The following is a 12,862-nucleotide window of genomic DNA, read 5'->3' on the forward strand; positions in this document are numbered from 1 at the left end:
TCATCATTTTTCGGCTAAAAATGCTTCAAGTCTTACATCTGAGCCACGGAACACAATAAGAACGAGTCATGTGACCGTCAGTTAGGAATTCGTTTCCATACCCTATTTCAATGCGTTTCCATACCTAATTTCAAATCGTTTCCAACACCCTATCAAGCTGAAAGTGTACTGTAACTTAAAAAGTTTCCTTTCAGGAATTTGGTAACAGACATTTTTTTTCCGATGCAATGATTTCTTCATTTTTCAGTTGAATTGCATTTATTTTTTTCTTAGCGTTTTCCCTTTTTTCTTCCTCTTTACTATCAGTTTTGTTACTCCCTCCTATTTTTGACTTGGTAAGATGTATTGACACAAATGATATCCAATTTGTTGCATTTTTTCTGCTTTAGTGCTACTTTTTTGTTATATTGAGTTTTGTTTCATATTAGCAAAATTGTTTGAGTTGAAACCGCGACTGGAGAGGAGTGAAGATCTATTCTCCAGGGTTTTTTAGTTCCGAAAACAACTGGTAACTATTCTACGGACCTAAATTATCGATTTTCGTCGTTTATACCATGGCTTGCTAAGTCAAAAATTGCCAAACAAACAACTTGGAAACAATAGGGACTTTTTTTTTCTCAAGAGAATGGAATACTTCGGCCCTATGCCCAAGGACCGTCTTCAGCACAACACCGGAAAATATATATATATATATATATATATATTATATTTAAAACCAAATGTTTTTAAAAATTTTTTAAAACAGCCCAAGCATCCTTACTCCAACGAAGATAAACCAAAGCTGATAAATAAATGATGTTAGATGGTAAAATTCATTTAAACTAAATAATTAAATACAAGCTTTCAAAGCTTATCTTGCTTTTTTGACAGCTAGCCAGAAATGCCTTTTGTACGGGGTTCACTTTTTAAAGAAAATATTAAGCTTTACTCGTTTTGAGATTCAATTATTCATTTATATTAGTACCTTTCGTATGTTTTTTTTTGCTATGACTATTTATTGAATTTTTGTTCGTTTTTTTTATTCTTTACTAGTAATTTCTGGCTGTTTAGAGATATTGTAGGTTTCTACTTCTTCTGATCTTAAGTTTAAAATGACTTTTACGCTTCTTTAGATGCTCTTTTCCGGAAAGCTTCTTTTTTAATCAATCAGCATAAAAATTCGATTGATTTTACTGTATCTATTGGTATCAGAATTTCGTGTTTTAGAGTTTCGGTTACTATCGAGCCGAGTTGCTCCTTACCTACAGTTAGTTACCCCAAACTGTTTGGTTTTCAAAAGAATTAAAAATAACTGGCAAATTGCAAATGACATTCAAGCACTTTCGAGGTTATGTGCGGGAGTAAAATCGCGACTCTTAATTTATAAACTTTGAAAAAAAAAAGGCTCGAAATATATTAATTGGATACACTAAATCACAAATGATGGTATTGTTTTCAGAAGGCTTAGAGGCCGTTAGGCCTACTCCTGTTCGCAGGAATTTCCCTACGTTTTAAGCTTGACTTACTAATTCATTGCAATTTCCGTTAGGTTTTAAGTTTGAATTATTATATAAATTTATTTCAATTCGTCTTTAGTTTAAGTAAACTATTTACTTTTCTTTGAAAAACTTTTATTTCAAATTATCATATGAATAGCTCATTGTTCAATCACTTATATGTAATAATTTGCATATTACAATTCATTTGGTTCATTCTTTCCTGGTTAATGATAGAAGTGCAGTAAGTAGATTGAATCTACAAGTTGCGATTTTTCCGCATGATTCCAACGATTTTCCACAGACATTGACTTTTCGAGGATGTTTCCCCCTTTTTCAAAAACCATACAAACTTCCTCAGACTTGTAGCTTTTTATGGGTAATATTAAGCTTATATATGACTAATTCAGCTCATATTTAATTTGGCTCTTTACTTTTGATTGAAAAACTTCTTTTTCAAAAGAAAATTTTTAATTATCAAAATGAATAGCTTATGTTTTACTTCATTCTTTCTATCTAATAATAGAACAAGTTCAACAGCAGCAAGTCGATTGAAACTATCTTCTGTAAGACAGGGTAAAGGTAGTTAATAGTTGCTATTTTCCCGAAACCATACCTGTGAATTCCAAAGTATTTTTATGTATTCCCCCTCAAAATAAAAGCGGCACTCGAACTGCACTTTTCGGGAAAACGCAGAAGAAAAGTTAGTACCTTTTGTATGTTTTTTTTGCTATGACTATTTATTGAATTTCTGTTCGTTTTGGGTTTCATTTATTCTTTACTAGTAATTTCTGGCTGTTTTGAGATTTTATAGGTTTCTATTTCTTCTGATCTTAAGTTTAAAATGACTTTTACGTTTCTTTAGATGCTTCTTTAAAAATATTGATACTTGTATGACATGTCCCCCCACTTAACATTCTTGTAATATGTTTTTCTGACGCTCAATCCTAATGAAATATACCTAAGTACGATAAAAATATAATTCTTTAGAAACATATTGGAGCTATATTTGCACATTGGAGGGGGGGGGGTAAAGTGTAGCGGTTCTGTATGCCTAATGTGTTAGGTACAATTATTCTGCATATTATATAGGAAGAATTGTCTTCTAACTCCTCACTGTCCCCCATACAATACTATTACCGTTAGTTTTTTTAATTAATGTTTTACTATTTATACAAAAAATGTTTTACGTATGTTTTTGTTCGTATTCTTTCGCAGTTAATCATATTCTGTTTGACCTCTTTCTTGATTTAGGTGTATGCGCATTTTTTTTCCCTATCACTCTCTAGTAAAGCTTTAGTCCTTGTCCATGCGGGTTACCATACCTGCGAATTCCGAAGTATTTCCCCTCAAAATAAAAGCGATGCTCGAACTGCACTTTTCGGCAAAGTGCAGCACGCGTGAACTAAGGCTCATACACTTTGTGTCGATGGAGAAACCTAACAGCAACTAAATTTGTCTGAACTTGACATAGGAGCAAAACTAGAGGGGGAAGTAGAATCAAGAATCACTGTAAAGGAGTAAACGTTTTATTAAAAGCCGTCTGAAAATACTGGAACTTTAAAACAAAATGAAATTTCGCATTAGTCAAACTGCTCCTTTTTCTTAACAAGTTAGCTAGAAAAAAAGAAGAATGTAAAAATCAATGATTTATAAAAGAAAAGTGAATACATTAATAGTTTACTCCTGTTCAATTTCTTGATCAACGCCATCTTCGTCCGCATACTCTTCATCATCAGCAGTGGCTTCCTAAGATAAAAAAAAAAGAAAGCATTAACAAGTTTATATGGTAAACAAAAATCGTCACATGTCTATTATATAAAAATCAATTTAAATTCGCCAAGAATCCCAATAGTGTCGCCAAGTTGATATATGATCGAAACTATATCAGTATCTGTCATCTTTATGTTTGATCTGATTACTGATTGTAATTACTGTTTTATTTTGTGATTTTATTTATTCTCTATTAGTACTGTCTGGTTGTTTAAGTTTGAATTATTATAAGTTTTGAAATGGTTCTTTGTTTTTCCTTGAAAACTTATTTTTTGGTACTTGTCTATTATATAAAACACTCTAGAAATGAAGTTTGGTTAATGCTAATGAAGAAAAAGGATGAAAATAGAATACTTTATTAGCAAAATTTTGAAAACTACAACTTGAAAGCTCTCACAACGCAGTGTTACATTTCCGAAAATATTGCTTCTCGCAAGAGTACAAAGTCATGGTGTGTTCATTGATGCCGTGTTTTGTTTTGGGCAACAGGCCCTTATCCTGGAAAAATATAATTGCATGTTCTTCGGTCCTTGGCAAATCCCAAATCTTAGTTTAGACATCCTATCACTTGTCAGGTGAGACACTATATTCTGTCACTAGTCAAAGCAAACTAACCGGTGTCCTCAAGAATCGCGTTAATAATGAATTAAATGAACTAGGTCAAGAATCGCGTTAATAATGAACTTTTCTTTGTCTTTGATACGGTCAGCCGAGGCCGAAGCTACCGATTTAATAATTTACAAATGACATTCATAATTTTGCTAATAAAGTATTCTATTTTTATCATATCGTATTGTCACCAAACTTCACTTCCCGAGTGTGTTTTATATAATAGACAAGTACCTAAAAATCAAATGGAGGCGTAGTTTTACGTAGATTTATTTAATCAGCGTTACCTTGCACCCCTTTGGCCACAGAACATACCAATTCAGGTGTAAAATGCTATAATGAAAGGTAAAATTACATCATTTCGTCAACCATCTTGCATATTATTGTCCTTGCCAAAATCAGATTTCTTTACTCTAATTGAACCACAAATCCTTGTTAAAATTACAGACATTTTCGAATCCTATTAGTTATGAAATATGATTCAAAGACGAATTCTAAGGATTTTTTAAAAGATCTAAATGACTTTAGACTGAATATTCGGTTTGTTAGTCAATAAACCTGATATCAGATCTACGGCAGATACGACAGTATCCAAGATGGGTGACGAATTTTCGGAAAAAAAATTACAACTAACGACATAAAATATTTAGCTAATACAGATGTTCAAGGTAGAGACATTACAATATCCCTCTATTAAAAAGGACACGCATTCATTCATATTCAACTTATCCAAGGAGTAGCGAAAGTCAGGTAATAAAATAATCTAAAATTAAATTTGTGCCGTCTTTCCTAGCCCAACCCACTTTTGAAAAATTCAATATTGGAACTTCAAAACATAATCCCTTAGAGTAAAATTCATTTTATGTTGCTTAATGTATTAAAACTTCGCATTGTATTGTTCATTTCTTCCTTCCTTTTCCCGGAAACGGGCAAGAAATTTTTTTCTTGCTAAACTAATGTGCAAAAGACTTCCAAGGAGACCCCCACCCCAAAAAAAGACCAAAAGTGCAACAAATTTTTACTGTGATCAGGTCAAAACTTATACCACCAAATCCTTAGGCTAAGAGAACCCCAATGTAGAAGAAAAAATAGAAAGAGGAAAAAAGGGGAAAAGCTGGCACCCGAAATACAGCCCCAACAAAGGATCGGAAAAGGACCAAAAAAAAAAAATATTTTACGGTCACTCCTCATGGAAGGGCGGTAGCAAAACTTAGGAGGGGGTTGATCTGAAGATCCGGAAAAGTAATGCTGTAGACTTTATTAAACTAGGATTTATAGCCTTGACCATATAACTTAATCGAATATGACAGACCGAATCACAAACAATATCTTAGGAACTAAAATATCATTTATCGCCATATGACAACAACCTATGTCTATCAATATAGAAGTGAGCTGAGCTGATGCAAGATAAGACTTTATAAAGATAAGTCTTTTCTAAATAATTGCAGAGACCGAAATAAAAATTTAAAACAGAGGAATTATCCTGTGAGGGGCCTGCATCCTCCCTCTAACGATTCGCTCTTTACCCTGATACTATTCTAGTAATTTACCGAAAGTATTTAAGGGTACAAGAAATATAGCAGATGAATAATTACAACGTATATTTACCGATTGTCTTTCAATACATTTAGACTGAAAATTTGATAAATTTAAAGCAAATACGCGTCATTAGACCCCTCTTATTCTTGACGTACTATGATTTTTTCTTCAAATCCATTTGCCTTAGTATTAGAGCATTCGTTTTAAACGTATTATAAAGCAAAAATCGAACTTTAGCATAAAAAGTGGGGTTCGCAGCCCCCCTCACACATAGGATAGATTCTGTTTAATTTAGATTTAAGTACCACTCTTTACTTTCATCAGAAAACACTTTTTTACATTTTTCTATACGACATAAAAATATTATCTACATCTATCTCAAATACGATAAGTGCTTTCACACCCACCTCATTTTTTAACACAAAAATTTATCTTCTTTATAACAAAGCTTCGTGAAAAAGGGTTCCAAAACCATCTCTTCACAATTAAGTCCAACTTTTCATTAAAATGCTTCTATACATACAATTAACATTTCTAGTAATAAGCACTGTATCCGCAATTGGGGACAAGTTCCCAAACCCTCAGCATTCCTGGCATACACATCTTTTTTTTTCTCATAGCTTAAATTCCCTAGAAAAATAACTACTTCCTATTTCCCTGCTCCCTTGCAAAATTATATGGAGAAACCCATGGCAATTTAAATTCCCCACGGGAAAATGCTTTCAAGAATGTCTGTTTAATTTCCCAAGGGTTTTTCTCTTCCTTCTTTCGTTTCTTTTAATAAAGGAAACCATATACAATATAGCCTTTGGTGACAAGTTCGCACGCTCCGCCCACACGGGGAAACGAGGTCGAATTTTGGCCCTGTATAAGGTTTTTCTTGTCCATAGATAAAAGAAACATGAATATCAAGTAAAATAGGGTTATATGAGGTTTACACTGTTCCAAGATTAAACTTGTCAAGATTCAAGGCTTTTATTTCAGCTAATCCGAATTTTGACTTATGACTCAGTACCATATTTTCGTCAGTGCTGCCTAGCTAACTAACTAGTAATATTTATTAGCGACGAAGACGACATTGCCTTTCCATATCAAACAAACACAACTTAAAATCAATAGGGAAGACAGTGGAATTCAATTCAGTGAATATTTCGGCCCTATGTCCAAGGGTCGTCACAATACCAGAAAAAAATATATGGATATAAATATAAACTTACATTAAAATATGAAAATAAAAACTAAAAATGTTTTTAAGTTTGGCTGAGCTTCAACCAAACACAACTTAGAAACAATAGGAAAATTTTTTCAAGACAGTGGAATTCAATTCAGTGAATATTTCAGCACTATGTGCAAGGGCCGTCTTCAGTAAAACACCAGAATATATATATATATATATATATATATATATATATATATATATATATATATATATATATAACTTACATTAAAATGTAAAAATTTGAACTAAATACGTTTGGTTGAACTTCATTGAAGTAAGGATGCTAGGGCGGTTGTAAAAAAGTTAAGACCAAAATATTCACTGAATTGAATTCCACTATCTTGGAGAAATTTCCATATTATTTATAAGTTGTGTTTGTTTAATATTTATTAGTTATATTATAAGATGTATTTGACACAAATACACCTTTAAATGTATGGAAAGCCGCACCTTCTTAAGCAGGTTGGTTTCATATACTTTTAATTTATTTTTCACCCAAGTTTCTCTTTCTATAAATTTGGTGTAAACTACTACCAACAAGAGCTAAGAGCTCATATGGCACTTGTGACGAGGTCGAAAGAGCTAAGAGCCAAGAGCTCATATGGTATGAGCTCTAGCAAAATTCTAAGAATCAATAGATTGATTTAAAATGAAAATCAGAGGTTTAGGCAGCCTTCATAGCATTACCACTGTCCAGCATCATTAACGAGTGTTTTGCTTCTGGCTTTTTCCCGTCACAGTGGAAAAGGGCCTATATTAGAATTATTCCAAAAAACGCGCCCCTAGTGCATGCGACGATGTCCGCCCGATCTCACTTACACCTTGTTTGGCGAAAGTAACTGAGGCCTTTATACTCAAGTTTCTTCTGAAACAAATTCATGGGCGTATTGATAAATTCCAGTACGGTGGACTCCCCAAGTGTAGTACTACAATCTACCTAGTACGGATGTTTGACTGCGTCCTCCAATGGCTTGAAAAAGGTAGCTGTTTCGTCGACATTTGCGCAGTGGATTTCCGAAAGGCCTTTGACCTAATCCGCCACCGGACTGCAGGCATGAATCTCCAGGAAATGGGGGCCAAACGACGCACCCTTGGCCTTGTACTTGACTTCTTAACTGGCCAAAAACAAAAAGTCTTTGCACTCCACGAAAACGATTCGGATTCATCATGGTCAGATACTTCTTGCGGGACCCCACAAGGCACAAAATTAGCTGGAATAATTTTCCTGGCTGTAATTAATTCCCTGCTTAACCATCACGACGACCGTTACAAGTTTGTAGATGATCTGTCCATAGTGCTCGCTTACCTGGTCGAAAACACTATCATAACAAAGCAGTTTTCAGACCAGTTATTTGATCAGCTAAAGACCGAATGCTCAAGTCATGATCTTACCATTAACGTAGCCAAGTCGAAGATAATTCGTTTCAACCCTCTGAAGCGGAATATAGATATGCCTCTAGTCCCTTTCCCGATTGTGAACGAAATAAAAATCTTAGGAGTAACTTTCACTAGTGACTGTAGTTTCAGTGCCCATATTAATTTAACCGTCCACAAGGCTAATGCAAGCCTTCAGACACTTACCAAAATGAGGCGTTTTGGGTGTGATACTGAAAGTCTTCTCCATGCCTACATGTGTTATGTTCGCCCGTTGCTCGAGTACGCGTGCCCGGTGTGGGGTCCATCTGCTATCCGCACAGCACATCTATTACGCGACATAGAGTGCGTCCAGAAAAGAGCAACAAGGATTATACTCCGAGACCGTGGCATACCCTATGATCAAGCCCTCGCTAAATTAAATTTATCTCCACTTAAAGTCCGGCTTGAACACCTTATTCACCAATTTGGAAAATTCGTCCTAGCCAATAAGAGCCACCGATCACTACTACCCGAACCAGCCCCTCTCAATAGCCGAACTCGGTTACAAAATAAACTTGTACCCCTTAAAGTACGAACCAATCGATACGCCAACTCATTTGTGCCTTCCTTCACATCAGTTTTTAATGCTGAGTTGTAGTGTGTGATTTTTGTTTAAATGTATGATTTTTGTGAAAAAACTGAATTTAGCTATGCTACGATAGTTTTTAAATATACCGATCTCTCTCTCTCTCTCTCTCTCTCTTTAATGCCGGTCGAGATTTAAACTCAGAGCTCTGAGATACTAGGTCCTTCTAAATATCAAAATTCATTAAAATCCGATCACACACTCGGAAGTTAAAATACCTCATTTTTTTCAGTTTTTCTCTCCCTTCAGCCCCCCCCCAGATGGTCAAATCGGGGAAAACGACTTTATCAAGTCAATTTGTGCAGGTCCTTGACATGCCTTATCAATTTTCATCGTCCTAGCACGCCCAGAAACACCCCCCCCCCCCCTCCAACTCCCTCAAAGAGAGCGGATCCAGTCCGGTTACGTCAATCACGTATCTACGACATTTGCTTATTCTACCCACCAAGTTTCATCCTGATCTCTCCACTCTAACCGTTTTCCAAGATTTCCAGTTTCCCCCTCCAACTCCCCCCAATGTCACCAGGTCTGGTTGGCATTTAAAATAAAAGCTCTGAGACATGAGTTCCTTCTAAATATCAAATTTCATTAAGATCCAATGACCCATTCTGAAGTTAAAAATACCTCCAATTTGTCAAATTTTTCCGAATTAACACCCTCCCTCCAAATTCCCCCAAAGAGATCGGATTCAGTCTGAGTATGTCAATCACGTGTCTAAGAGTTGTGCGTATTCTTCCTACCTAGTTTCATCCCAATCCCTCCACTCTAAGCACTTTCGAAGATTTCCCGTTTCCCTCCTCCAACTCCCCCAATATCACCGGATACGGTCGGGATTTAAAATAAGAGCTCTGAGACGCGAGATCCTTCTAAATATCAAATTTCATTAAGATCCGATCACCCATTCGTAAGTTGAAAATACCTCATTTTTTTAATTTTTCCTATCCCTCCAGCCCCCCCCCCAGACGGTCGAATCGAGGAAACGAATGTTATCAAGTCAATTTGTGCAGGTCCCTGACACGCCTACCAATCTTCATCGTCCTAGCATGTTCAGAAGCACCGAACTAGCATAAAGCACTGGAAATCCCTTCCCCCCAAAGAGAGCGGACCCGTTCTAATTATGTCCATCAAGTATCTGATTTTGCTTATTCTTCTAATTTATTCTAATTTGTGCTTATTCTTCCCATCAAGTTTCATCCCTATCTCTCCACTCTTAGCGTTTTCCAAGATTTTTGTTTCCCCCTCCAAACCCGTATGTGCCGGGATCCCATTCAAATTGAAAATGGAGCATCTGAGACATAAGATCTTTCTATATATCAAGTTTCATTAAGATCCGACCAACCATTCGTAAGATAAAGATACCTCAATTTTTACATTTTCAAAGATTTCTGGTTTCCCCCTCCAACTCCCCCAATATCACTGGATCTGATCGGGATTTAAAATAAGAGCTCTGAAGCACAAGATCTTTCTAAATATCCAATTTCATTAAGATCTGATCACCCGTTTGTAAGTTAAAAATACCTCAATTTTCTAATTTTTCCGAATTACGAGGTCCTTCTAAATATGAAATTTCATTGAGATCCGATCACTCCTTCTTAAGTTAAAAATACCTGATTTTTCCTAATTTTCAGAATTAGCCCCCCCCCCCAACTCCCCAAAGAAAGCGTATTCGTTCCGGTTATATCAATCACGTATCTAGGATTTCCCATCAAGATTATTTTTCCCACCAAGTTTCATCCCGATCCCTCCACTCTAAGCGTTTTCCAAGATTTAAGGTTTCCCCCTCTAACTTCCCCCAATGTCACCGGATCCGGTCGGGATTTGAAATAAGAGCTCTGAGACACGAGGTCCTTCAAAATGTCAAATTTCATGAAGATCCGATCAGCTGTTCGTAAGTTAAAAATACCTATTTTCTCCTAATTTTTCAGAATTAACCGTCTTCCCACTCCCCCCCCCCCCAGATGGTCGAATCGGAGAAACGACTATTTTTAATTTAATCTGGTCCGATCCCTGATATGCCTGCCAAATTTCATCGTCCTAGCTTATCTAGAAGTGCCTAAACTAGCAAAACCGGGACCGACAGAATTTGCAATCGCTATATGGCATTTGGTAAATACCAAGTGCCATATAAAGTGCACAACTGCATTTAGAGTTGTTTTTTGTTTTTTTTCGTTTAAAAATATAGTTTCCAATTTTTGTTTCTTATTATTTTTTTTTAGAAGACTTGTACAGCTTAGCAGGTTTCAACATAACCGACCCCGCGTTCAATACAATTTACTGTAATTACTTTTTGAAAGCAAACAAATATCTCTCTACCGAACGTCTGTTGGGAAGCAACATTAATTTTATGTGAGCAGTTTAAAAATTAAAAGATGGTGTTACTTTTAAACTGTCTGACGGTGTTTTAAGCCGCATCTTCTTAAGCAGGTTGGTTTCATAAACTTTTTACTTAATTTTCACCTAAGTTTCTCTTTCTATAAATTTGGTGTCAACTACTCCCAAATCTGCACAACTGCACATAACATCGTTGTCATTTATCAGGAACTAGAAACAAGTTTATTTTCCCGTTTCTTAACAATAAGACATTGAGTATAAGATATTAACTCCCTAATATAAATTGCTATATTTGGTAAGATCCAGAGGTCCTTACAAGTGTAAAAAAGTATCCGTTATATGAAATAAAAGTATCAAGCTCTACTTACTTTAAAATGGCATACAGTTTTCGGCGTGATCCTTGCTTAATATGAGGTATATAATATATATATATATATATATATATATATATATATATATATATATAAATATATAATATATACAAATATATATATATATATATATATATATATATATATATATATATATATATATATACAAATATATATATATAAATAATATATACAAATATATATATATATATATATATATATATATATATATATATATATGAACAATGTTTAGTCATTCTAAAGAACGGCGAAAACGAACACAGCAATTAAAAGCTGCTTTAACTTCATGCTTTTTTTTTTTAATTTCAGCGGCTCATATAAAAACAAGAGCTAAGAGCTCATATGGCACTTGTGACGAGGTCGGAAGAGCCGAGAGCTCATATGGTACGAGGTCGGAAGAGCCAAGAGCTCATTTGGACGAGGTCGGAAGAGCCGAGAGCTCATATGGTACGAGGTCGGAAGAGCCAAGAGCTCATTTGGCACTTGTGAGAAGGTAAGAACCTAAAGTTAAACTTTATAGTACAAGATCCTTCTAAATATCAAATTTCATTAAGATCTGGTCACCCTTTCGTAAGTTACAAATACCTCAATTTTCAAAATTACCTCCCCCCTCCCAATTCCACCAAAGAGAGCAGATCCGGTCCAGTTATGTCAGTCACGTATCTTAGACAGGTTTCTATTCTTCCCATCCAGTTTCATCCTGATCTCACCGCTTTAAGTATTTTCTAAGATTTCCGGTCCCCCCAACTGCCCCCCCCCCAATTACGTTTGATCCGGTTGAGATTTAAAATAAGATATCAGAGTTACGAGGTCCTTCTAAATATGAAGTTTCATGAAGATCCGATCACTCCTTCGTAAGTTAAAATACGTTATTTTTCTTATTTTTCAGAATTACCCCCCCCCCCCCCCCGCAATTGAGCGGATCCGTTCCAATTATGTAAATTACGTATGCAAGACTTTTGCTTATTTTTCCAACCAAATTTCATCCCAATCCTTCCAATCTAAGCGTTTCCCATCATTTTAGGTCTCCCCACCCCAAACTTCCCCCAATGTCACCAGATCCGGTCAGGATTTAAAATAAGAGCTTTGAGCCACGATATCCTTCTAAAAATCAAATTTCATGAAGATCCAATCACCTGTTCGTAAGTTAAAAATACCTCATTTTTTCTAATTTTTCAGAATTAACCCCCCCCCCCAACTACCCAAAAGAGAGCGGATCCGTTCCGTTTATGTCAATCATCTATCTAGGACTTGTGTTTATTTTTCCCACCATGTTTCATCCCGATCCCTCCACTCTAAGTGTTTTCCAAGTTTTAGGTTTCCCCCTCCCAACTCCCCGCCCCCATCACCAGATCCGGTCGGGATTTAAAATAAGAGCTCTAAGACACGATATCCTTCTAAACATCAAATTTCATTGAGATCCGATCACTCGTTCGTAAGTTGAAAATACCTCATTTTTCTAATTTTTAAGACTTACTCCCCCCCCTCCCAACTACCCCAAAGAGAGCAAATAAGTTCC

The 12,862-nt window shown here is 35.6% G+C and overlaps 1 protein-coding gene across 4 annotated transcripts in view; it reads right to left on the reverse strand.

The window, feature by feature from the left end:
• Positions 1–2,988: 2,988 nt before the first annotated feature.
• Positions 2,989–12,862, reverse strand: part of LOC136026877 (tubulin beta chain-like) — a 60,128-nt gene continuing 50,254 nt past the window's right edge. For all 4 annotated transcript variants that reach the window (XM_065703670.1, XM_065703667.1, XM_065703669.1 and 1 more), the window contains exon 9: positions 2,989–3,224. In XM_065703670.1, coding sequence (XP_065559742.1) covers positions 3,156–3,224 — 69 coding nt within the window. In that variant the 3' untranslated portion in view covers positions 2,989–3,155. The remainder of the gene's footprint in view (positions 3,225–12,862) is intronic.

Source organism: Artemia franciscana, chromosome 5 (assembly GCF_032884065.1).
Source record: "Artemia franciscana chromosome 5, ASM3288406v1, whole genome shotgun sequence".
NCBI lineage: Eukaryota > Metazoa > Arthropoda > Branchiopoda > Anostraca > Artemiidae > Artemia > Artemia franciscana.